This window comes from Corythoichthys intestinalis, chromosome 1 (assembly GCF_030265065.1).
Source record: "Corythoichthys intestinalis isolate RoL2023-P3 chromosome 1, ASM3026506v1, whole genome shotgun sequence".
Lineage (NCBI taxonomy): Eukaryota > Metazoa > Chordata > Actinopteri > Syngnathiformes > Syngnathidae > Corythoichthys > Corythoichthys intestinalis.
In genome coordinates this window covers 38,989,171-39,015,277 of record NC_080395.1, presented here as the reverse complement: position 1 = coordinate 39,015,277, position 26,107 = coordinate 38,989,171, and the positions used below count along the sequence as shown (strand labels likewise).

General features: G+C 38.2%; 1 protein-coding gene across 4 annotated transcripts in view; it reads left to right on the top strand.

Moving 5' to 3' along the window:
* The window catches only part of myom2b (myomesin 2b), a 37,391-nt gene extending 14,030 nt beyond the window's left edge, over nucleotides 1-23,361 (top strand). For all 4 annotated transcript variants that reach the window (XM_057837880.1, XM_057837898.1, XM_057837890.1 and 1 more), the window contains 23 exons: nucleotides 72-259; nucleotides 408-534; nucleotides 690-868; nucleotides 2,559-2,673; nucleotides 2,954-3,116; nucleotides 3,200-3,306; nucleotides 3,470-3,514; nucleotides 3,833-3,969; nucleotides 4,148-4,292; nucleotides 9,300-9,362; nucleotides 9,889-9,956; nucleotides 11,312-11,425; nucleotides 11,533-11,620; nucleotides 12,181-12,219; nucleotides 14,203-14,308; nucleotides 14,991-15,057; nucleotides 15,390-15,486; nucleotides 15,675-15,711; nucleotides 17,720-17,742; nucleotides 17,827-17,882; nucleotides 17,952-18,041; nucleotides 22,540-22,665; nucleotides 22,848-23,361. In XM_057837880.1, coding sequence (XP_057693863.1) covers nucleotides 72-259; nucleotides 408-534; nucleotides 690-868; nucleotides 2,559-2,673; nucleotides 2,954-3,116; nucleotides 3,200-3,306; nucleotides 3,470-3,514; nucleotides 3,833-3,969; nucleotides 4,148-4,292; nucleotides 9,300-9,362; nucleotides 9,889-9,956; nucleotides 11,312-11,425; nucleotides 11,533-11,620; nucleotides 12,181-12,219; nucleotides 14,203-14,308; nucleotides 14,991-15,057; nucleotides 15,390-15,486; nucleotides 15,675-15,711; nucleotides 17,720-17,742; nucleotides 17,827-17,882; nucleotides 17,952-18,041; nucleotides 22,540-22,665; nucleotides 22,848-23,060 — 2,393 coding nt within the window. In that variant the 3' untranslated portion in view covers nucleotides 23,061-23,361. The remainder of the gene's footprint in view (nucleotides 1-71; nucleotides 260-407; nucleotides 535-689; nucleotides 869-2,558; nucleotides 2,674-2,953; nucleotides 3,117-3,199; nucleotides 3,307-3,469; nucleotides 3,515-3,832; nucleotides 3,970-4,147; nucleotides 4,293-9,299; nucleotides 9,363-9,888; nucleotides 9,957-11,311; nucleotides 11,426-11,532; nucleotides 11,621-12,180; nucleotides 12,220-14,202; nucleotides 14,309-14,990; nucleotides 15,058-15,389; nucleotides 15,487-15,674; nucleotides 15,712-17,719; nucleotides 17,743-17,826; nucleotides 17,883-17,951; nucleotides 18,042-22,539; nucleotides 22,666-22,847) is intronic.
* Nucleotides 23,362-26,107: the final 2,746 nt, after the last annotated feature.

Sequence of the window (26,107 nt, the reverse complement as noted above, 5' to 3'; positions counted from 1 at the left end):
GCTTCAAGCAAGCCATTTGAACGTTGTTATTGCTAAAAAATTTTAAATTCATTATTCAACCCTCTGTCTAGCCACGCCTTCTGCGCCTTATAAGATTGCTTTGGTGAACTGCGACGGACATTCGATGGTCCTGAACTGGAAGAAGCCCCTTCACTCAGGAGGATCACCAATTAAGGAATATTATGTCGATAAGAGACGCTGTGGAACAAGCCTTTGGAGGGAGATAAATATCCCCCCAATTGCTGAAAGACTTTTCAAGGTAATGTCAATGTAAAACCAGATGAGTAAAAAAAAAAATCTTTACTAATAGCTTTTTGCCTATTTAGAATCAAAATTAAAGAACTGTGAGGGGTATATTAAAACCATTAATTATTTTATAGTGACAGTAGCACTGCATTCACTGATAGGTGGAGGGTTTGACAGAAGGAGCAGTCTACCAGTTCCAAGTATATGCGGCCAACCTTATTGGCCTGGGACCGGCATCCAAACACTCAGCTGACTACACCTGTGAGGCCTGGACGATGCCTGAGCCAGGTTATTTAATACAATTACATATACAATACAATACAATACAATACAATACAATACAATACAATACAATACAATATTAAGGAAAACATCACGAAAATATCCAACTAGCGTTCATGATAATGTATGTTTAAATTTTGATTTTGTGTGCTGTGCTACAGGCCCCTCCTATGATCTGACTTTCTGTGAGGTTAGAGATGATTCTGTGGTGCTAGAGTGGCAAAAGCCAGTCTACATTGGTTCTGGACCCGTTACTGGTTACCATGTAGAGTATGCAAAGAAAGGAACGGATGAATGGACAACAGCCAACGAGACAGCCACAAATCAATGCTTCCTTAAGGTGAGGATACCTGAAATTCTGCTTTTGTAGCTTTGTTGGAGCACTTTTAGAAATTAGTGATTATTTTCACTGTATTAGTAGTCATCCAAGTCATTAATAAATATATGCTAATGTGCGGATTAAATATTCCTCGTTGTTCCTACTTTAATATTGAAATATCGAAACATTTGTCAGCAGGGACCAGAAGGAAAAGTGGTATTTGGTATGTGGCAAAATGGCTTTTGGCATGTGGCATTTTTTTGGTATGTGGCAAAATGGATTTTGGTATGTGGCATTTTTTTGGTATGTGGCAAAATGGATTTTGGTGGCAAAATGGATATTGGTATGGGGCATTTTTTTTGGTATGTGGCATTTTTTTGGTATGTGGAAAAGTGGCTTTTGATATATATCATTTTTTGTATGTGTCAAAATGAATGGAAAATACAATGCATAGCTGTCAATGGCATGGATGTGCATGGCCTGTAAAAATTCCATATATTAAAAAAAAATGCTATGTACAAAAAAACACATATACCAAAAGTAATTTTGCCACAATCAAAAGCCACTCTGCCACATACAAAGAAAAAACATGCCACATACCAAAATCTAGTTTGCCACATACCAAAAAGAAATGCCACATACCAAAATCCATTTTGCCATATACCCCCAAAAAATGCCACATACCAAAATCCATTTTGCCATATACCCCCAAAAAATGCCACATGCCAAAAGGGTTGCAACATACTAAAAAAAGAAAATGCCACATACCAAAATCCATTTTGCCACATACCAAAAAAAATGCCACATACCAAAATCCATTTTGCCATATACCCCCCAAAAATGCCACATACCAAAATCCATTTTACATATACCCCAAAAGAATGCCACATACCAAAATCCATTTTTACATATACCCCCTAAAAATGCCACATACCAAAATTTATTTTGCCACATAGTGAATAAAAGAAAATGCCACATGCCAAAATCTAGTTTGCTACATACCAAAAAAATGCCACATACCAAACTCCATTTTGCCATATACCCCCAAAAAATGCCACATACCAAAATCCATTTTACATATACCCCAAAAGAATGCCACATACCAAAATCCATTTTTACATATACCCCCTAAAAATGCCACATACCAAAATTTATTTTGCCATATACAAAAAAATGCCACATGCCAAAAGCCATTTTGCCACATACTGAAAAAAATGAAAATGCCACATACCAAAATCCATTTTGCCACATACCAATATCGGTTTTGCCATATACCCCCCCAACATGCCACATACCAAAATCCATCTTGCCATTAAAAAAAAAAAAAAAAAAAAAAAAAAAAAAAAAACATAAATAAATGCCACATACAAAAATCCATTTTGCCACATATAAAAAAAATGCCACATGCCAAAAGCCATTTTGCCACATTCCAAATACCGGTACCACTTTTCGATCTCGCTGTCTCTCACATTTATTGTATTTAAATGATTTACATGTATCTGGCTGTATATTGGTGATATTTTTCATTATAACACTGGCATCTAGTGCACAAAGTTTGGAATTACATGTTGAGCTGGAGAATTTTTTTCTAACACGCCGTCGATTAGCCTGAACCAGTGAGATTAAAAATGCAAGTGTGAGGTGTTTTTGAACACTTTGATACAACAAAGTATTCCTCCTTTTTTAAGAAGCAATAATTTTCGTCTTCTAGGTGACCGGTTTGGAAGTGGGCTGCACCTATGACCTTAGGGTGCGTGCTGTCAATGCTTCAGGTGTAGGCATGCCCTCAATGCCCTCTGACCCTGTCACAGCCAAGGCGGTGCCAGGTAAGCTTTAAACATCTTTTATTTTTATTTATTTATTTATTTATTTATAAAATTACAATATTTATCATTTAACATTTTTTAAAACTAAAATTACTATATTTATCATTTAACGTCTCTTTATTTAAAGTTTATTACATCTCCTACTCATAAATCCCCCCAAAATAAACTATTCAAAGCAAAAACTATCTTAAATGTAAACACAGGCAGCTCGTCTGTTGTTTTCAACAAAGAATAGTGCTGTCACATTATTCTCAATGTTTTCTTTGTGTTTATCATGTAGGCTCCCAGGAGGTGTCCTGCTGTGTGGATAAGAAGACAGGTGACATTGTTTTCACATTTGAGGCCTGCCAAATGAACGCAGGCTCTCAGTTCATTTGGAAGAAAGACTATGAAGAAATCACTGATTTTTCCAAAGGAATTGAGATTAAGACCGAAGGCAACAAGTAAGATCACACGCACACTTTGACATCTTTAATGCGATTCATCTGTCAGTCTTTATCTGTTTCTCTAATACCCTACTTCATAGAACCCAGCTGATCTTTAAGAATGCAGATAAAGAAGACTTTGGGACCTTCTCTGTCTTTGTCACTAACACAGACGGAGTTTCATCCAGCTTTTCGATTAACCCAGACGGTATGTGCTTTAAAAAATAACTAAAAATAATAAAAGTATTTTTGTGTTGTCATTTTGACAATCGCATGCGCCAAAATGTATTTCTGTCATCCTAAACTAGTTCATCACTTTATCTGAAATGTTAGTTTTAATACTTTTCTAACTTAAGATACTTGTATTTCAGAGATGAAAAAGCTGGTGGCAGAGAGCTATGATGTCAGACATCCAAGTAGGTACCTTTGGGTGACCTGTTTACTGTCTTTAATCCGTCCCTCCAATTACACATCCTTTGCTTTTTACCTGTCCTCCACCCCATATGTACTTTTTTTGTCTTGGTGCTGAAATAATTCCCTTGTTGGATCCAAACAACCCTTACCTGCTTTTGCATCACCTGCCTAACCACAATTCACTGCTGCACCTCATCTCCCTTACTCTCCTTATGAATGCTGAGAGAGGCTGTCCTCAGGCCCAAGTGCCAGAGAAAAAGAATGAAAGAATTCTTCTTGTTCTTTTTTTAACCTCCTTTAAATGCTGTCCTTTCTTCTAGTCATCCCTCTGAAGTCAGAGTTGGCCTATAAAATTTTGGAGCGAGGCAGAATGAGGTTTTGGCTGCAGGCTGAAGAGATTTCCCCCAACGTCACGTACAAATTCTTTGTTAATGACAAGGAAATGTCTGCAGCTGATGTAAGACCCGGTTTTAGTTTGTGACACTTGTTTGAAAAAGATTAAGCAAAAGTATGGAAGAACTTGGCACCCGAGAGCTATAGTCACAAAACAATTTCACATTACTCTATTATTTTAAATGCAGCATAAAACAGCTTCTTTATTTCAGTCATCTGAAAATTCAATTCTGTGTTTCCAGTCTGTCAAGATGGGCCATGATGTGTCCACAGGCGTCATTGAGTTGATCATGGACACCTTTACTGAAGAAAATGAAGGGACGTACACCTGCCAGATTACAGATGGAGGCGGCAAAGCACAGAGCTCATTGGTTCTTATTGGCGATGGTAAGAGGAGCCAGTAGACTTATTAGACGTAGCAAATGCAGTTTGATCACCCTCCCAAGTAAATGTCTACAACAAAATTTCCCGTAACCAATGTTTTTATATATTTGTTTACTGCTCTCATCATGCCTATATCTTATTTATGATGTAAATGCAACTCAAATACAGTCTGACCGTCTAAATAGTCAATGGATAAACCCTTCACTGAAGACAAATAAATGCCTCCCTCAATTAGACAAATGTTTTCATTAGTAAAGTAAAAAACAAATTCTTCACAAATTACGAGGTACCTCAGTTCATGAACCCTGTTGTTCACAGATGAACATTAAAAAACTGGAGTACACTAGAGCTCTTACTAATTCAATTTTAAGCATTAGAAGGACATAAGCGGATTTTCGGGGGGGCAAGTGGGGCCAGGCCCCCCCTGGTGGCCAAAAAGGGTCATTACATGTAATTGACTTCCCTATACAGTATATGATTCTAAAACCAAAATTTCCCCGTAAAATATTGTCTATAAAAGTTGTAAAGCAATAAAACAAACAACAAAAATGAATTAAATGAACAAAAAAATATATTTTTATAATGGGTCAGAATTATTTTTCTAACAGATCATGTAACTAGCACGTTAGACGGTCATTTGCTTTGCTTAGCCAAAACAACTCGAGGACCGAAGAGGGAAGATGGATAGACGTGTTTTTTTTTCAAACCTAAGCTTTCAAAAACAACAATAACTACTGAGCAAGAACCAAGGATTGAAAATGTGGACAATGAAACACTAGAGACCACCGAAAAAGTGGTGAGCGGAGTTTCAATTTGCCCCACTAAAGACGCTAATTGTACAACAGAACCACCACTGGTACCTTGCCAATGTAGTTACCCCCGTCAAAAATTGTGTCCCCTGGCCACGGGAGCGCACACACACACACATTAGTTATGACCTATGTTGACTTAAACAATTCATTGAAACCAGAATAGAACCACAGTTATATATTTTGGACATCGACGTTTATTAAACTGGAGAAGCTCCATACAGGACTTGAATTAAAGTAATAACAGTTATAGGTCATCCTATGAGTAAAACTGTGAAACATGGCCTTTTTTATGTTCAGTATGTATGTTATGTTATACGACAGAAAAAAAGTTAATTAGTTTTTAATGGATGTGCCATGTTTTAAAACCTTGCGGATAACTACATCACCGAAACACGGAAATCAAGCAAATAAGTGCAGCGCAGTGGCTCCGCCCAGGGGATACAATTTTTGAGCGGGCTAACTACATTGGCACGACACAGGCGGGCGTACCATATCCAATGGATGACAATCTTGGCAAAAAGTACAGCCTATAAGCAGCCTAATTTGGAATTCCCCTCACGAATGATGGGAAACAAAAAAACCCTCATTTTCAGCTTATTATATTCTTTTATGTTAATTTTATTGCTGACACTGCATTTTGGGGTCATCAACATGTTGTGCCCCCTCTGCCCCAAAAGTCAAACTCCGCCTATGCCTTCGAAGACAAAACACTTTCTTAGTTAAATCAGATTGAGAGCTATTTATTCATTGTTTTCTAATGGAATGAAGCAAAAAAGTATTTGCCTCAGTCTATAATTCTTACTCTCTTGCAGAGTTTCCTTCTTTAATGTTTAATGTCATCAAGCAAATCAGATGAAGGTATGAATTAAAGCAATTTTGCCAGGAAGAGTGGGACAAAATATGGCCAGTTTTTGCTACCAGGGTTGGCACAACAAGATACTCTGTTTAGGGGACAATTACATTTTTCAAACAGGGTTAGTGAATTTAAGATGTAATTTCCCCCGCCAAACAGTATTTTATGTATACATTCCTAAAATAAGAATTTGACAAGGGTGCAAATAGTTTTTCATTGCACCATAGTATGTGCTTTCTTGGTACTATAGGTGCTTTCATTGAATCGACTCAACAAATATTGAGAAACACTGTTTAAATCTCCTCAGGTCTGGCGTCCACGTACAGTCTTGTGAAAAAATTAGGACACCCATGAAATATCCAGTTCTTTATTAAGAAATGGTCACATATCAATGTCTGATCTTGTTTTTCTTTATCTCTAGAAAAGAAAGTGATTTAATTGCAGGCGAACTACAAAAATTAAACACTGTTTTACTCATTAAACCAAATATATCAACAAAAATACATATTCTAACTGAGGAAAAAGTTACGACACTCTACCAACTAATAGCTAGTGTTACCCCCTTTGGCAGAAATAACTTCAGTGAGATCCTTTTTTTAGCCATTTTAGTCTTTGACATCAGTCTGAAGAAAGTTTGCCACACTCCTCAACACAGAATACTTTCAACAGTGTCTGACTGTTAAAGTGAGAGAAAACACCATGGTGAGCTCAACGGCGCTGTCTGAGGCCTTCAGGAAGAAGATTGTAGACGCTTATGAGTCTGGTAAGGGATTTCAAAAGATCTCAAAAGAAAATAAAATCAGCCATTCCACTGTCCGGAAAATAGTCTACAAGTGGAGAACATTCAAAACAACTGCCAACATGCCCAGGTCTGGCCGTCCAAGCAAGTTCACCCCAAGAGCAGACCGCAAGATGCTAAAAGAAGTCTCCAAAAACATTAAATGTCATCATGGGACCAACAGCAGGCTCTTTCTACTGTTGATGTGAAAGTGCATGCCTTTACAATCAGAAAGAGACTTGACAAGTTTAACCTTCATGGGAGGTGTGCAAGGAGGAACCCTATGCTCCCCAAGAAGAACATGAAGGCCGGATTGAAGTTTGCCAAAGTGAATGTAGACAAAGACCAGGACTTCTGGAATAATGTTCTTTGAACAGATGAATCTTAAATTGAATTATTTGGACACCAGAACAGAGGACGTGTTTGGCATAACCCCAATACAGCATTCCAGGAAAAGATCCTCGTACCAACTGTGAAGTATGGAGGTGGAAGTGTCATGGTTTGGGGATGCTTTTCCTGCAGCAGGACCTGGCCATCTCACCATCATAGAATCCACTATGAATTCCATCGTGTATCAGAGGGCGCTTAAGGAACATGTGAAATATCTGTTAAAAAATATTAAAGCTGAGCCGAACTGGACCCTGCAACGTGACAATGACCCAAAACATACCAGTAGATCCACCAAGGACTAGCTGAAAAGGAAGAAATGGAGAGTCCTGGAATGGTTTAATCAAAGCCCAGATCTTAATCCCACTGCGATGCTGTGGGTTGACTTGAAACGGGCTGTACATGTAAGAAACCCCTCAAACATCTCACAGCTGAAAAGTGGGGCAAACATTCTTTAGACCGATGTCAAAACTGGTAGATCGCTACAAAAAGTGTCTCACTGAAGTTTTTTCAGCCAAAGGGGGTAACACTAGCTATTAGGTGGGAGGGTGTCCTAACTTTTTCCTCAGTTTGAATATGCATTTTTGTTGATATATTTGGTTTAATTGGTAAAGCAACGTTAATTTTTGTTGTTTACCTGCAATTAAATCACTTTCTTTTCCAGAGATAAAGAAAAAGTTCTGTGCTGCTCTTTTCATTGATCTTTCAAAAGCATTCGATACCGTTGATCATAAAATTCTACTTCATAAACTACAGGCCATAGGTTTAGATGTTAATGCCCTCAAGTGGTATAAGTCCTACCTTACAGACAGAATTCAAACTGTAGCTGCTGACGGAGTTAAATCAAGTCCACTTACCATTAAAAATGGGGTGCCACTATACATTAATAATATTTTTCTTCCTAATCAATATTGTAATGTCCACTTTTTTGCTGATGATTGTATTCTATACGCGCCCGGTTCTTCCCCATCTCTAGCTCTGAGTCATTTACAGACTGCTTTTGATAGCCTACAAATATCTCTTCATAATAACAGATTAGTTTTAAATGCTGAAAAAACTAAATACATGGTTTTCTCCACTTCCACCATGACTGACAATGACTTACCCGGAATCAAATCCCTAAATGGTACTCAAATTACTCTCACTGATTCATACAAATACTTAGGAATTTGGATTGACAGTAATTTATCATTCAAAACTCATATTCATCATCTAATCCGTAAACTTAAATTTAAACTTAGCTTCCTGTATAGAATCAAAGGCTACCTGTCAACTTCTAACCGAAAAACCATTGTATTATCTTCTTTTGTTTCTGTACTTGATTATGGGGACATCCTGTACTGTCATGCAGTGCCATCAACTCTTCAACAGTTAAACCCGGTCTATCACAGTGCACTACGTTTCATCACCAATGACAATTTCCACACTCATCATTGTACCCGTTATCAAAACGTTAGTTGGTCCTCACTACAATCAAGAAGAAATATCCATATCATGTTATTCATCTATAAGGCTTTACTGTGCAAACTTCCGAACTACCTCACATCTCTCCTGTCATTCAAATCCAGTAACTACATAACACGATCATCCAACTACTTAACCCTAAACATTCCATTCACTCGCACTAATGTTGGCAGAACTGGCTTTAGCTTCTATGCTCCTCTTAAATGGAATGAATTGCAAACTACTCTTAAACTTCAGTCAATCATTCATCTTGGTGATTTTAAATCTCTTTTGTCTGATGTTTTTACTGATTATTGTAACTGTTTCCGATAGTGTATTTTGTGTTGTTTGATATTTGTGAATATTTCTTTGTACTCAGGCCTCTCTTGTAAAAGAGATATTAATTTCAATGAGACTGCCTGATAAGATAAAGATAAAAAAAAAAAAAAAAAAAAAAAAAAAAAAAAAAAAAGATCAGACATTGATATGTGAAGATTTCTTAATAAAGATCTGAATATTTAATGGGGTGTCCTAATTTTTTCACATGACTGTATGTGAACATCATATTTTGTTGTCACGTAGGCCATATTATTAACATTTAGTATACAGATGTAGCCTACCTGACCCAAAATGTGATGCTCACATATGTGGACGCCAGATCTGATGAGCTCAAATTGCTGTACATTGAGGGCAGTCCACCTTTAAGTTATTCTGTATGCATGTGTGTCTGTGTTCAGCTTTCAAGGCTGCATTGGCTGAAGCTGATTACCAGAGGAGAGAGTACATTCGAGTCAAGGAGGGTATGAAACACTACATTACACGATTTCTATGAGCTCCATACATCACTTCGACTAAACATGGCATGCAAGAACCTGTTTGCCATGTGGGGGAGGGTGACTAATTTAGTTCAAATAAAAGAAATAAACCATCTCACTGAAAGCAGAACCTTGATTTATTTCCACATACCGGTAATTAATTCTACGTAAAGCTATTCATAGCACTCTATACCCTGCATAAAGCACATTTATACAGCTAATGTGGTCCAACACATGAGGTTTGTATGAAAACTGTCTCTAAAAATGAGCTTTCCTATGTTGTTTACGTTATATTGGCTTTCAATATAATGTACAGGTGTGGCAAAAGTTATAAGCAGCATTTATGGATGGCCGCACTTTCCAAATAAGAGAAAAGCTTGCATACAGAGACGTAAAAGTATTGCTAAATTATTCATATGACTGCTCCTGCAGTTATGGCAATAAAGGTCCACAAGTAGTTAAACATAATTATGTTTCATCAGTGTTTTTGTGTCCCATTGCTCGACAACAGGCCCCCACTTCAGTGAGTTCTTGTCCCTTCACGTGGGAGACGACTGCTCCGTCACACTAGTGTGCAAGGTAAATGCAGCCAAACTCAATTATTGAACATTTGCACTCGAAACAAACAAATGGCTCACTTGTGGCTTGCTAATTCGCTGTTCAGCTCAGAGCCAGTGCAGGAAATAATGGTCTTTAACGATAAAAGTCCAGGCTGAGACTCACTAAAATGAGGCTGCTGATGTTTTGACTTTGTAAATTATGAAAAATGTAAAGAAGTTTGAAAGAATTTGCCTATGAGAGGAGCAACTCTGCAAGTACTGCACAAGTTTCTCTGCTGACATGCAAAAAAAAAAATGTGGTTATTGTTTGAGATCAGTTTGGGGGTACTACATTGTTTACGGTGACGAATTGCAGGCCTGTGTAATGGGAGACCAATCTTCTACATCACAGGGAGCGAAACTAAATGACCAGAGTAATCTTAATGAACACATAGTGAACTCACACAAACTTGGTAAATCTACAATTATCAATGAGTTATTCAGTCTTAGTCGGCAGCATTAAAAGCATTAGGAAAATATTTATTTCTAAGCACAATACATTTTAAATAGGAGTTTAAGACTTAGAGCTTTAAATTGCTCCAAAGGAAGATAAGATGCTCGATGTCAAAAATGACTTAGGATAGTGGCCTAATGGAGATACTAAAGGACATTAGACCTATAATGAAACATTTTAGAAGCTGCTAATAAAGAAAAAGAGGCGAAACCTGTTTTTTTTTATTTTTTTTTATAGCAAAATAATAATTTTTTTACTGCTGATTATTAAGGTAACAATCAATTTTCCCTTCATTACCAGCTAATTCTGTGTGCTTTTCTGCAGTGTGCGTTTTAACCCTCCCCCCCAAGGAATTTATAATAAGTTCAATGAATAATAGAATAGTATTCGTAAAAGCAAATGCAGTAATATCAAGCCCACAGCTATAAGCTAAACATCTTGACATTCAAACTAGCTACAACAAAATGATGGCCGTATATATTGTCGATGCAGGATGTTAAGAATTAAACAGTATATCATCAAGTAAACTCATTCAAGAGGTTTTTGCTGACAGCAGCAAACAAAGCATGTATGTGGAAGCAGTATATTGCGGCACTAACTTTACCAGCCATTGCCTCACTCCATTCAATCACCACTCTCCGTCTTAAATATATACCATATCACATTATTGAAGGCAAATTTACTATACCTTTAAAACATTTTCCCCCTCCTCCTGCTTTTGATGGAGTTACCAATTATTGTAGTTTTAAATTAATAATTTAAGACCTTTGCTGGTTTTCTACACAACTTTTTAGTGAAGGTTGTGCTGCAACCTGACATCTTCAACCACTTGAATGAGCAAAAATCCCCTATGTTTCTGTATGTTGTGTTTTTCACTGTAGGTCGCCAACTTGAAGAAAGAATCTGAGTTCCACTGGTTCAGAGAAGACACGGAAATAATCCCTGATCTGAAACCTGACCTGGCATCAGGAGTCTGTAAATTGACAATTCAACTGGTAACTTAATTATGTTCTTGGTGATATTTAAATCTCTCGACTGTTTTTTCCCCTAACCATTTTAAGCGTCAAACAAAATTCTCATCTTTTCTACTTATTTTTTCCAGTTTTCTCTGAAAACATCAGGGATTTACAAGGCCACCATCAGCGATGATAGAGGAAAGGATATGAGTCAAATTGACGTCTCTGGAAAAGGTAAACAAACTGAACTCACTATTCAGTTGATTGATAGGGGGAAAACCACAATCTGTGAAATACAGTTTTTCATTAAAACATGGGTGAAGGGCAGAACATGTTTATGTAAGCAACACAACTGGTTATGTGATCCACTTCAAATTCTATTTGTAACCTTTAACTGCTGTATAAAAATAATTAGATATGACAGTTTGTTTGCCCACAGGCCTTGGTTTAGTTAGATGTTTTTTTTTTTTTTTTAACCGTAGATCACTGTTGCTATGACTATATCTGTGAACATCTGTGTGACACATTTTTCAACTTAAATTCTATGCTTTCATCACTGGTCCGTAGAAGGACCAGTGTCATGATATACCAATGAGGTGTAATTTAACAACACGGTGGTGCATGCGATAAGACTTGTGGGGAAGCTAAACATTTGAAATATTGTAAAGCTCTGCTTTGCTCATAGCAAATTAACTACACATTCAAAAAACATTGTTAAATAATTGTTTCATTCAATTTTATACATCTGCCCTCTAACTTTACTGCCTTTTCTCTTTTTTTGTATTATTTTATAGTTTTTGAAGAGGCCATTAACCAGATCACCCGACTGGCAGGTAGGTGTCTTCCTTCTTCAAACACGTACTACTGTATGCAGTATAATAAGAATGACAAATTACAGCATCATAAATAAAATACAGTGGGGCAAATAAGTATTTAGTCAACCACTAATTGTGCAAGTTGTCCCACTTGAAAATATTACAGAGACTTGTAATTGTCAACATGGGTAAACCTCAACCATGAGAGACAGAATGTGGGGAAAAAAAAAAAAAAACAGAAATCACATTGTTCGATTTTTGTTCGAAGAATTTATTTGCAAATCATGGTGGAAAATAAGTATTTGGTAATTGCCAAAAGTTCATCTCAATACTTTGTTATGTACCCTTTTGTTGGCAATAACGGAGGCCAAACGTTTTCTGTAACTCTTCACAAGCTTTTCACACAATGTTGCTGGTATTTTGGCCCATTCCTCCATGCAGATCTCCTCTAGAGCAGTGATGTTTTGGGGCTGTCGTTGGGCAACACAGACTTTCAACTCCCTCTACAGATTTTCTATGGGGTTGAGATCTGGAGACTGGCTAGGCCACTCCAGAACCTTGAAATTCTTCTTACGAAGCCACTCCTTTGTTGCCCTGGCTGTGTGTTTGGGATCATTGTCATGCTGAAAGACCCAGCCTCGTCTCATCTTCAACGCCCTTGCTAATGGAAGGAGATTTTCACTCAAAATCTCTCGTACATGGCCCCATTCTTTCTTTCCTTTACACAGATCAGTCATCCTGGTCCCTTTGCAGAAAAACAGCTCCAAAGCATGATGTTTCCACCCCCATGCTTCACAGTGGGTATGGTGTTCTTCGGATGCAATTCAGTATTCTTTCTCCTCCAAACACGAGAACCTGTGTTTCTACCAAAAAGTTCTATTTTGGTTTCATCTGACCATAACACATTCTCCCAGTCCTCTTCTGGATCATCCAAATCTAGCGAACCGCAGACGGGCCTGGACGTGTACTGGCTTCAGCAGGGGGACACTTCTGGCAGTGCAGGATTTGAGTCCCTGGCGGCACATTGTGTTACTGATAGTAGCCTTTGTTACTGTGGTCCCAGCTTTCTGTAGGTCATTCTCTAGGTCCCCCCGTGTGGTTCTGGGATTTTTGCTCACCGTTCTTGTTATCATTTTGACGCCACGGGGTGAGATCTTGCATGGAGCCCCAGATCGAGGGAGATTATCAGTGGTCTTGGATGTCTTCCATTTTCTAACAATTGCTCCCACAGTTGATTTCTTTACACCAAGCATTTTACCTATTGCAGATTCAGTCTTCCCAGCCTGGTGTAGGTCTACAATTTTGTCTCTGGTGTCCTTTGACAGCTCTTTGGTCTTGGCCATAGTGGAGTTTGGAGTGTGACTGACTGAGATTGTGCACAGGTGTCTTTTATACTGATAATAAGTTAAAACGGGTGCCATTAATACAGGTAACGAGTGGAGCCTCGTTAGACCTCGTTAGACCTCGTTAGAAGAAGTTAGACCTCTTTGACAGCCAGAAATCTTGCTTGTTTGTAGGTGACCAAATACTTATTTTCCACTCTAATTTGGAAATAAATTCTTTAAAAATCAAACAATGTGATTTTCTGTTTTTTTCCACATTCTGTTTCTCATGGTTGAGGTTTACCCATGTTGAAAATTACAGGCCTCTGTAATCTTTTCAAGTAGAAGAACTTGCACAATTGGTGGTTGACTAAATACTTATTTGCCCGACTGTACACAAGCCTTTATATAGGAACAGCTTGTAGTACACCCTCAAACTACTATAGCGTTCAATTTCATACAAGATGCTCACACTAATGGTTCATCATTTGTGGGTCAATAGGAAAAAATGTGATCCTTTAGTCATGCAGCTCTTCTTGCATGTAGGAGAGAAATTGAATTACACTCCCCCTGATGTTGGGGAAAGGTCCCTGGTGACTCTCAGCAGTCGGAAAGTGTCTGTGTGATTTTCGAAAGTGACCTGTGTGCAGCCCTCTCCCACCTCCATCTTCCCCCTCAGGAGTGAGTGCACATGAGCTGGTGATCCACTGCACGGCTACCGGCATTCAGCTGCAGTGTCACATGAAGTATTACACTTCAGAGATGAACATCGTCTGGTACCATGGGTAAGGTGTCATTTCATGACTACAATTACTGCTCGGATAAAAATATTGAAAGCAGAGCAGGTAGACAGGTGATTATTTGAAGCCTTCCTACAAACCCGATGACCGCAAAGTACGTTGTTTGGCTTTTCCTCCTCTCAAGTCCAGGTAAAAAACAATATGCCTTGGGATGGCTGATGCAAGTGCTTTCATTATCCTTGTTATTGCAGCAAAATTGGCCTGTTTTGTAACCAACCCCCCCGCCCACCCCACCCTATCATTATCTATGAAGAAGCCCAGACATTTCTGCTTTTAAAAGCACTCCATGTGGCCCTAAAGATCAAAATGCGCAAACAGGTGTAAAGAGAACATTCAGGGACAAGGCTTTAGGGAAAGCTAAAGAATGAAGGAGAAAGGCAGGAGGGTGACACGGGTTAGGGGAGGCTTTTGAGGTTATTTAATTATTCATAGAACACAAATTACAGAGATGAGATTTGTAACCTCTGCTCATGCCTTCTGTGAGTGCACATGACAGATAGCGAGAGAAAGAAAAATTGGTATCCCTAGGCGTAGCATTAGGCTGGCATGTAAACATGATTTTCCATTACCTCAAAAGTAGGCAGTACATACTCTCATATAAACAATAATTGCCAACATGTGCAAACACTAATACTATACTATACTCCTTCCCCACATCTCTCAATAGTGAGAAAAAACTCTGCCCCAGTGACAAGATTGTGATAGGAGGAACCCCTGCTATGGCAACAATGGAGGTAATAGATTCTTCTGTACATTATGGTGCATCCCTCAATTTGTGTGTGAGTGCAGAGGTAATAGCAGGGCGACCTCTCAATGAATGAAACATCCCATTTGGGGAATAGAGTAATTTATAGGTTAAAAAAATCTCCCAAGCAGTCATTACAGTTAATTAATTGAATTGTATCGGCTACTTTTTTAAAAATCCTGTGCCAGAAAATTTAATAATTATAATTATCTTTCAGATGAAATAAGCATGATTTATAGACATGCGTGTAAAATTAAATAGACACTGATGAAATGGTGGGTTAGTGTTGACAAGTGCCTAAATGAATTTATTGATTTTAAGATCATTGAGCCAACTGAGAAGGACAAAGGGAAGTACTCTATCGTGATCACTGACCCTGAAGACTCCCACAAGCGCACACTGGACCTCAGCGGTGAAGGTCAGTCCTCCTATCTGCCTTGTGTATTTCAAAATGAATAATTTTGGAGTTAATTTTATAAAAAGTCTTTAAAAAATTGTAATGAAACACATTTGTTATAAACTAAAGTAAAGGTGTGAAAGAACACATACGGTAAAAGGTGCGTGTTGTCATTTTAAAAAGTAATATTCAGTTTTTGTTTTTTACAGTTTACGACAAAGCATACGCCGAGTTCCAGAAACTCAAGTAAGTCCAAATCAATATGATTATATGGTTTCAAATCAGGAAAGTTTATTCAGTGTTGTCATTTGTCATGATAAAAAAGGATTTGGAGTTTTGAAACTAAAGTAATAACAAAGCCTATAAACTGCACTCATACGCTCTAAAACATAAGTAATCACGTGAAAGGGAGTCCCTAAATTTCACTAGCCAGATCTCAATGTCAGAAGTCATGTGATCTGCTGTACTTCCTGATTCATACCAAGCGCCAGTCAACCTTCCACTGAGCAAACCATATTCTCTTTCTGTCTGATAGAGGCTGAGCTTTGCCAGTAAAGATGCTGCTGTTAAAATAAATGACCTGTGCACAACATTACCAGAACCTGGTCTAAAATGCCCATTCGTCTGACGTAGACTGACGCTGGTCTAAATGTAGATGGCGTATGAAAATAGGGCACATGTTTTTATAAATATACTTATCTGTTTGAACGGCGGCTGTTGACATGAATCTATTAATTATATTTTTTTCCGGAAAATGTTGCAAACATCGCACTTACTCACTTATGGGGGCATACGTTTTAATTTTCTTTAACTAGCGCAAAAGTTCAAATTTTTGAGAATGTGACTTGTTCATCTATTCCTGCCAACTGTATTTATCTGGGGAAAAGAAACGAAAAACATACAGTACAGTAATTTTAATGGTAACTGGTAAGCGTCACCTTTTTCCCTTTTTTTCACCACCTGAATTAACCTTTTTGGAACCCATGTTCATTTCTCTCACAAGAAAGCAGCCGTCTTGCAGGAAAGCAATGAAATTTTGACATATGTCAACACAAATGAGGGGTCAAATTTTACGTCGGATCTCGAAAGTATCGTAAGTTGATGCCTTCATATGTCAAGGTACCACTGTACATACATAAGGTAAATAGACTGATTTACAATAGACAGGAGGTCACAAGAGGCACTTCAAAAAAGAAAACAATGTTCCAAAAATACAGACACATACCTCTGATGTTGCAAGCCACATTTGTGCCAATTGACCACTCAGTGCAATAAATAAAGCATGTTGTAAGCAAATTGTATTTTAAAATGTCAGAAAAATGTAGTCCTTGACACTTGAGGTAGACACTGAAAGTTTTACAATAATTAGGAGAACCAAACAGCAGTAAATACAGAAATAAAAACAAGTAACAATCACAAAAAGGCAAAGCGAAAACCTCTAAAGACCCTTTCTACTTAACATTCAATTAGACAACATTTTACATACTGCAAAGAGCGATACCTTGCTCTTTTGCTGATTGAGTGTCAAGATGTAAAAAGGAGAGTTCACTGGTTTTGAGGCTGACCTCTCACCCTCCATGCAGCTATTATTCTCCTCTCTTAGTTATTGTCAACAACTTTAACGGAATATCAGTATGTAATATTCACATTTTGTTTACTTTTTTGTCTAAAATATCCCATTGTGAATCATCTGCCTACTATTTTCGACCCAATCATGCAGAAGCCAAAATGGGAAACAGACTGTACTGAAATTAGAACATTTTCACCATTCACCATCAAAGCAAATCACCATATTTGGTCATGAGTTGAACGTTACAGCCAGTCACGGTGAAAATATCAGTGTCATTAATTTTAGGGCACACAGAGGGCATTTCAGAATGAGTAAGACTTTTGTTACAGGGTTGTTGAATAATGTTTTTAGGATTCATTAAAAAATGTGCCCAGAAGTTGCCTGAAGAACTGCAAAATACAACTGTGATTGTGAATTTAAACCTCACTAAACAGGATTAAATGTATTTAACCTTATGTGGGTTTTTGCTTTGATTTCATGAAACTCATTCCAAGTAGGAATGACTTGATGATGACCTTGACTCTGTTGTATTGGCTGTCATTTATTATGTTATTGGACAACAAAAACCTGTGCTTGTTAAAACTGCAATTGGAATTTGTAGCGATATCATTATGTTTTATTTGACTTTAAGAACATGAACACAAACCTAAATAGAGGCAATTTTTTTTTTCTCTTTTCCATTAGGGCTGAAGCTTATGCTGAAAAGAGTGAGTTCCCATGTTTTCACGATGCATATTTATAATCTTTAAACCATCTAAGCAATTTACTCAGTGACTAGTGTGTCATTACAGACCGTGGTAAAGTGATTGGAGGGCTACCTGACGTTGTCACCATCATGGAAAAGAAGGTAAAATCATATTGTGCATTTATTTATTTGTCATACTATATTGATATATCTCCATGTGTATGTCATTAGACCCTGAGTTTAACATGCACAGTGTGCGGGGATCCCAAACCTCAAGTTTCTTGGCTGAAGAATGGAGTGGAGGTCGAGCGTGATGATCAGGTAAAATAATAAATAGTCAAATAAAAGAGGAGCGCTTCCACTTGCCTGCACAGCCTATCAACCATGAAACCAACATCTTTCTCTGCCCTAGTGTCTGGGCTGTTAAATAATTCAAACAGTTTGTTGCTGCTCACTTGATAAGCTGCATTAGAAAAGTGTGTGTCCTTTATAGCAAAGGTATTATTACCGTATTGGCACGAATATAAGACGGCCCTGATTATAAGACGACCCCCTCTTTTTCAAGACTCAAATTTGAAAAAAAGACTTTTTGAACACCAAATTTATTTTTATTCAGAAAATAATTACAGTACATCTGAAACAAATGATTATAACAATATATTTGAGAGAAAAAGCATGTTATTTTGCCTCATTCAAATCTTAATATCTGAACATTTAAATATATAAACTAAAGTGCAATCACATTTGTAAATGAATGGCTTCTGGTTTTTGAAATGTAAATAAACCAATCTATTGTGATAAAACAACAACATTGCAATAACTGCATTAACCATCAAAGTGAAGTCTAACTGTAACTGTAGTCTTGAAACAAATCTGAATAAGGAAAAACATTGCAATAAAATAATGCAAACTGGTTAAACTAGTAGCTGAGATCTGTCATGACAGAACATCGCTCCAATAATATTTGGCGCCATCTAGCATTGTAAATGGGGAGAGTAGCTGAGATCCGTCATAACCAGTGTTGGGAATAACGCTGTTATTTTTTCAGTAACGGGGTAATCTAATTATTTTTTCTGCCGTTACAACGCCGTTACCGTTAATGGCGGTCAAAAGCGGTGCGTTACTTTCTTTGAATAAATTGAAGAAACTACCAGTCGTAGCGAGTCTACTCTGCTCTGTTTAATTGTCATCCAAGACTTTGGGTGCGTTCAGGTTCATGGCAACGAAAATAGTAAACATACATAGCCTACCTTTGCAAGAACGATGGAGTTGCCTTTTGATACTCATAATGTGCAGGTCCTGCACCCATCCGCAGCAAAACTGTTCGTAGCTTTGTAGCGATTTTGTAATTTCGGAATCGCTGATGAGTTTAGTAACATACACCAAACAATAAATACAGCAGAATGTCCATTTCGCGTAATTGTGGAAGCCCGTCGACATCTTTACTCCATTTGTCTTCGGCTTGCTCGTAAGGGTCAACATTGTTCACATCATTAAGTTTGATCACATATCTGTTCTTCGCCTTAGTAACGAGTTTGTCCCTTTATTGAACTGGCAAGATAAAGTTTAATGTCCTGCGAGCCAGACCTGCTTCCAATATGGCTGCGTTGTTGTCAAATCTCACGTGATCCACCATTCTGTGACGTAAATGCTCGAGCCTAATAGTGCACGTACTTCAAAGCCGGTGTTTTGCCAAAATCTGCTCCATCGGTGAAACGTCCTACATTAGTCGAATTCGACACCCAAAGTACTACCGTGCGCTCTAAACTTGTTTTGTCTAGATCATACAGGAATAAAGTACTAAAAAAATGCCTGCAGAACATACTTAAATGTACTTATATCAAATAAGGACGGTTTAAATACGCGACGTGACCAATGTGGTCAACTGCTTCAAAGCTAACTAAAAAAAAACACAATGGTTAAAAGTATGAGAGGGTAATACATGCAAAAAGTATCTTTGAGGCAGTGAAAAGGTTCTAAATAACTAAATAAAAACCAAAATAGTGAGTACTCGCCGCTTCTAACCGATGTGCGCATGCGTGTGGATGCATGCGCAAGCGCGCTGAGCATTGTGTAGACGTTTCGCCGCATAGTAAGGAATGGCCGAACACCCACATCGGTGTTTTCGCACACAAACCGGTACAGCGCGTGCGGCAAACACACACACGCAAAACAGATGCAGAGGGATATGATGGCAGAGCATTCAGAGGAAAATTTGTCCTTTACGAGGTGGACATATAAACACTATTTCAAGTGGGTCGAAATTAAAGGAAAGAACGTACATGTAAAGTGTAATTTATGTCCCGGGGCAAAGCTTTTGTCAACATCTGTGGTAAGCAATTCAGATCTGTTTATTTTTGTTGCACTTCAAGTGTAGGATAAATCTGTTGCTGGTGAGGTGCAATGAATATTACAAGGTTCTATAGCACAACTACCTGTCTGTTCTTCTCTATTCAACTGACTCGAATACTGCTCAGAAAATTTCAAATTCTTTGACATACAACAACTTCTTTTTAAAGTAACGGAAATAGTTACTTTCCCTGGTAACTAGTTACTTTTACTATAGAGTAATGCAGTTACTAACTCAGTTACTTTTTGGAAGAAGTAGTGAGTAACTATAACTAAATACTTTTTTAAAGTAACGTGCCCAACAGTGGTCATAACAGAACATCGCTTCAATGACATCTGGCGTCATCTAGCATCGTGAATGGGTATAACGTCTAGACCGCGAATATAAAACGACCCCCTCTTTTTCAATGTTGTTTCAATGCAAAAAACACCGTCTTATATTCGGGCCAATACGGTATTATTATTATCATCATTATTATTGCGACTTCATTTCAACACTTGCAGTTGCATTGATGTGTTTTATCATCAAAGTACACTCTGGATTTATCATTTCAACTGGAAAGATTTTAGGTCCTCCATTCAATTGGTGGTTGGGTCAACAATATATTCAAACAAAAGAAAACTAAAGCTATTCTTCCCTGAGTGGCCTACTTGCTAACTTAGTACACAGCTAAAGTGTGTCCCCAGTCAGTCGGTGGAGGTTCTTTCTACATGATCAGCATCCCTTTGGCTCCTGCCGCCTTTGAAGATTTAAGTTAAAGAAACAGCAGAGTGGGTCCAGGTGGAATATAGTATACATTTGAAAGTTTGCCCCCGTCTTTATTCATTTCCCTCACCTGCTAACAATGTTTCTAAAACAAGTACTGACGTCCTTGGTGATGTGTCTGACAAACCTCATGACAACTCCCCCCCCCCCAACACGGAACCTCCGCTGCTTTTGACGCTAAGAGCAGTAGACAAATTGGAAAACACATATATACTATATAGATGTTACTTGTTGATGAAAACCTTTACAATTTCAAGTGTGGAAACGCATGCAGAATGAATGTCACTGAATTACACAAGCAAGCAGGATTGAAAGGGATGAAGAGCTTTTTTATGAACTTTAGCACCCAACTGGGAGGTAATACAACATCACTGCTATATTTCGCAAACAATAAAGTTCATATCTGAAAACCGTAATTTTCGGACCATAAGGCGAACATGACTATAAGCCACCACCCACCAAATTTGGCACAAAAACAGCATTTGTTCAAAGATAGCCGCACTGGACAATAAGCTGCAGCTGTCCTCACTGCGTTATGGGATATTTACACCGAAAGATGTTACCGGTCACACTTTATTTGACAGCGGCATCATAAGACCAAATGAACCACAATTGACTGCAAAGCTTCATTGCTTCAAGAAGCTTCATTTGGCCATCACTGCTCTCTTTGGGGAGACAGTCAACCTCTGCTGCCAACACTGTTGTCATCCAGCATGCCTCCTAGCATGCATTGCAGTGCTACAGATGTAAATAACAATCAAAATTCATCTTATGTGCTAATTATTTCTTCAGTTACTCTTCCAGTTATTTCATTAATTGGTAGCTCTGGTATTTGGTAACACTTTGTTTGACAGAGGTGCCATAAAACTGTCATAAGACCATCGTAATTATGACATGACACTGCCATGAGCATTAATGAATGCTTATGACAGACTTCATTTGTGTCATCCGGCAATTTATCTCACTTTTGAATAGATGTAAAAGATCCGAGGTGGACATATATGGAGTGTTGGTGACATAATTTGCCGAATGATACCTAATGACATGTTTCACAAGCATTCTTAATGCCCTGATAGTGTCATAATCATGTCACATTATGACGGTCTTATGGCAGTCTTATGACGCCACTGTAAAATAAGGCGTTACCCATTAACCCAAATAAATCAACATATAAGCCGAACTGGACTATAAGCCGCAGGAATAAAAATGAGGGGAAAAAGTAGCGACTTGTAGTCCGAAAATTACGGTACTCTGTGCGACAATGCATTTTCTATACGTTAGGGTCAGGAGTGCTGATATGATTGGAATGTGATGCAGGACCGGTCAACAGTCATTCAAAAAGCACAAATAGAAAAACAACTCATTCATAGACAGTCGCGTTCTCAACTATTAAGTGAAAACAAGGGAAACACAGTGATTCAGCTAGGGTGCCATCACTAGGTTTATTAAAAATAAAAACAATCCTTTCTTTATTTTTGATGATTCTTTGTGGACTATTCATCATAAAATAAATGTTGAGTAGCAGGATAGCCAAATCTGAAAACTGTAACCTCATTTTTATTTGTCATAACACTGACATTCACTGCAACATGTGTGCACAAATAACAGCAAAAACCCAATTCAACATGATTTTTTTTTTTTTTTAATTGATGTTTAGAAATAAATCCCAAGTTGACACTTTCAACATTTGTTTCCATGTTCCAGTATGTGGTCTCCATCGACCAGGGCAAGTTTGCCAGTCTAACAATCAGAGGTGTTTCCATGGAGGATTCCAGCAAATATTCTATGATTGTCCAGAACAAATACGGAGGGGAATCTGTTGATATTGTGGTGAGTGTTGCTGTACCACAAATCACCAAAATTATCAGATCTTTTTATATTGGACTCCTGAGATTTTTATTTTTATTTTTTTACAACTGTGATCATTGTCGACCCTGCGTATGAGCCTGACAGTTAAACATTTTTTTTTGTGTGTTTGCGAATTAAAAATATCCAAATGTCTTGTTTTTCAGGTCTGTGTGTACCGTCAAGGTGAAAAAATCCCAGAGGCAAAGCCAACTGTGACCGCTAAAACTATTATCCCTCCCAAACTGCCTATTGAAATGCCTCAAACTATGACCCAGCCGGCCGCTAGCTCCACCCCCTCTGCTCCTAGCCCTGTCCCACCCAGGGCAGCCCCCGGAAGAGGAGTGAAGAGTCCCACGCCCACTAGGAGGAGGTTTTAAAAGATTTACAAACACGTCGGCAAACTGGTGCTAATTTTTGTTAGAAATATATTCTTGAAATCAAACTGCAAATGCTTTGAAATTAACTCGTTCGCTGCCATTGACAGCGATAGATGCCAAATTCATTTCAACTGAGAGAGCTGGCAGTGAATTATCCTTGTTAATTTCAGTTGAAAATCCTGTGATCCAAACCTACTGTGGGATAATTTAGAAAATAAGAACGTTGAGAAAAAATTGCCTTTGTGAGATGTTTCAAATTGAGGAGGGGGGGAATAATTCAAATACAGAAAAAAAAGTCACCGCATGATTTGATTCGATTGAACCGCAATAAAACCTGAATACAAATGTGATCTGTTTGAATTCATCCTCCAAGCGGCACCGTCCGAGTCACGTAAAATAGGTTTGTAATACCCAATGCAATATACTTTCATGTCACGCAATCTCCTGAGGTCAAAGAAAATCATTTTGTGATGCTTTGCATGCGCCTTATGAAGAAAATTCTTAATATTCTCCTGACCACCACTTTGAAGATGGGGCCAAGTCAAGTCCTGGCCCTGTGGAGGGGGGCAAGGTGGGTACGGGTGTTTGGCTGGTCCTCATTGTCCACAGGGAGGGCTGACTGTGTGCATGATCAGTGGCTTGGCTCCTATTCGCAGTCACCAGCTATGTTTTATACATGAAACATCTCAGGTTTTTGATGCGTAACTTTGTTCTCAATGTGTCAACGAGGGCTCACTGCCTCTGTTACACCTATGAAGGTGCATTTCCACACTTGGTCATGACCTCACTCCGACGTTCACCAGAGGACATAACACGGGCACAGGCAGAAGTGGATAAAAAGTAAGAACCACTTGCCTATTCAAGCCTGTCATCTGCAAACACAGTTTAGTATACACCTTCAATGCAGTGTGATATTGAGCTTGAGCATCAGCTGGCAGTCAATAAATGAGAGCGCTGGAGCAGCACCTAAGAAAACACAGGCAGACTTTAAGGTTGACATCTGAGAAAATGCAAGCAAACAAACAAATATACTGTACATGGGATGCGTGAATCTTAAATGTTATTTTCTGTTTGTTTTCAGGAATTCTGTCATTTTAACCCTCTCTAGGCATAGCGCCTATTTTTGGTCATTTGAAAATAATAGACTCGAAAGGAGCTGACGCCCAGACTGGCTGTGAATGCTGAAATATCAGTGCCATGGATGGCACTAGAAGTCCATTCCATTTAGACTGGGAGGGGTGAATGAACGAATGGATTGGACCTCTAGCATCGTCGATGGCAGCCAATGAGTTCAATGAAGGGACTCCAGACAAGACTGAATAGTGATTATAAACTACCGGAAAGATACCTTTATCACTTCATTTTGATTTTTAATTTTCACATCATTGCAATAGCGAAAATTATAGATAGCTTATGTATAACTATTCAACTGTAAGTAACAAGATCAGTTTTAATCATGAGCTCGTTAATGGATGTCATTAAAGTGATGGCAAACCTTTACATAGCCCAGTTTCATGACAGTATAGTGTGATTTTGATTCTTTGGAGAACGATACGATATTGGCCGATATCACAATTCAATTACCCTTCATTCTGGACTATAAGGCGCACCTGACTGTAAGCCGCCACCCACCAAATTTGACACAAAAAAGGCATTTGTTCATAGATAAGCTGCACTGGACTATAAGCCGCAGCTGTGCTCACTATATTATGGGATATTTACATCAATAGATATTAACCGGACACACTTTTTTTGACAGCGGCATCATAAGACTCATAAAACCTAATGAATCATTATGAAGCTTTGAACCAATTGGCTGCAAAGCTTGAACCAATTGGCTGCAAAGCTTCATTAATTCAAGAAGCGTCATTTTCCCATCACTTCCCGCATGGGGGAAACAGTGAACCTCTGCTGCCACCTGCTGTCAACACTGTTGTCATCCAACATGCCTCCTAGCATGCATTGCACCTCTACAGATGTAAATAACATTCAAAATTCATGTTCTTTGCTAATAATTTCTTCAGTAACTGTTCCATTTGTTTCATTATTTGCGAGTTAGCTACTTTATTTGACTGTGGCGCTATAAGACTGTCATAAGACTATCATAATTATGACATGACACTGCCATGAGCATTAATGAATGCTTATGAGAGATGTCAAATTATCTCACTTTTGACTGCATGTAAAAGATCCGAGCTGGACATAGAGTTGGTGATATAATTTGCTGGATGACATTTACTGACATCTGTCATAAGCATTCATTGATGCTCATAATAGTGTCATGTCATAATTATGGCTGTCTTCTGGCGGTCTTATGACGCCACTGTCAAATAAAGTGTTAGCTATTAACCCAAATAAATCAACATATAAGCCGCACTGGACTATAAGCTGCAGGATTCAAAATGAGGGAAAAAAGTAGCGGCCTATAGTCCGAAAATTACGGTAATTCGATTCAAGGGCACATTTAACACAATCAGTTCAATTTGAATTAAAGCAGGGGCATATGCAAAGATTAAGGGGGTGAGGCATAACCCTCCCTGGTGGCCCAAAATGTCATTGCATGTAATTAACTTTCCTATATTTGAATTTAAAATTAAGGCTTTGCTGGTAAAGTCTTAAAATGTTGTACAGCAATAAAACAACAAACATGAATGGAATTAAGTCAAAATTATTTTTCGAACAGATCATGTGACTAGCACCTTAAAGACGGTCATTTGCTTTGCTTAGCCAAAACCACCTGAGGACAGAAGAGGCGAGATAGATATAAGTAATTGTTTCGAACCTAAGCTTTCAAAAGTGACTACAACTGAGCGAGAACCAAGGATTGAAGATGTGGACCATTAAAAGCCGGAGAGCACCGCCAAAATCCTGAGCGGAGTTTCAGTTTGCCCCACTAAAGACGTTAATTGTACAACAGAGCCACCACCGGGCGTACTATATTCAATGGACGACAATCTTGGCCAAAAGCATAGCTGTCCTAAGCAGTTTGATTCAGAATTCCCCTCAAAGTGATGGGAAACAAAAAAAAAAAGTTCATTTTCAACGTA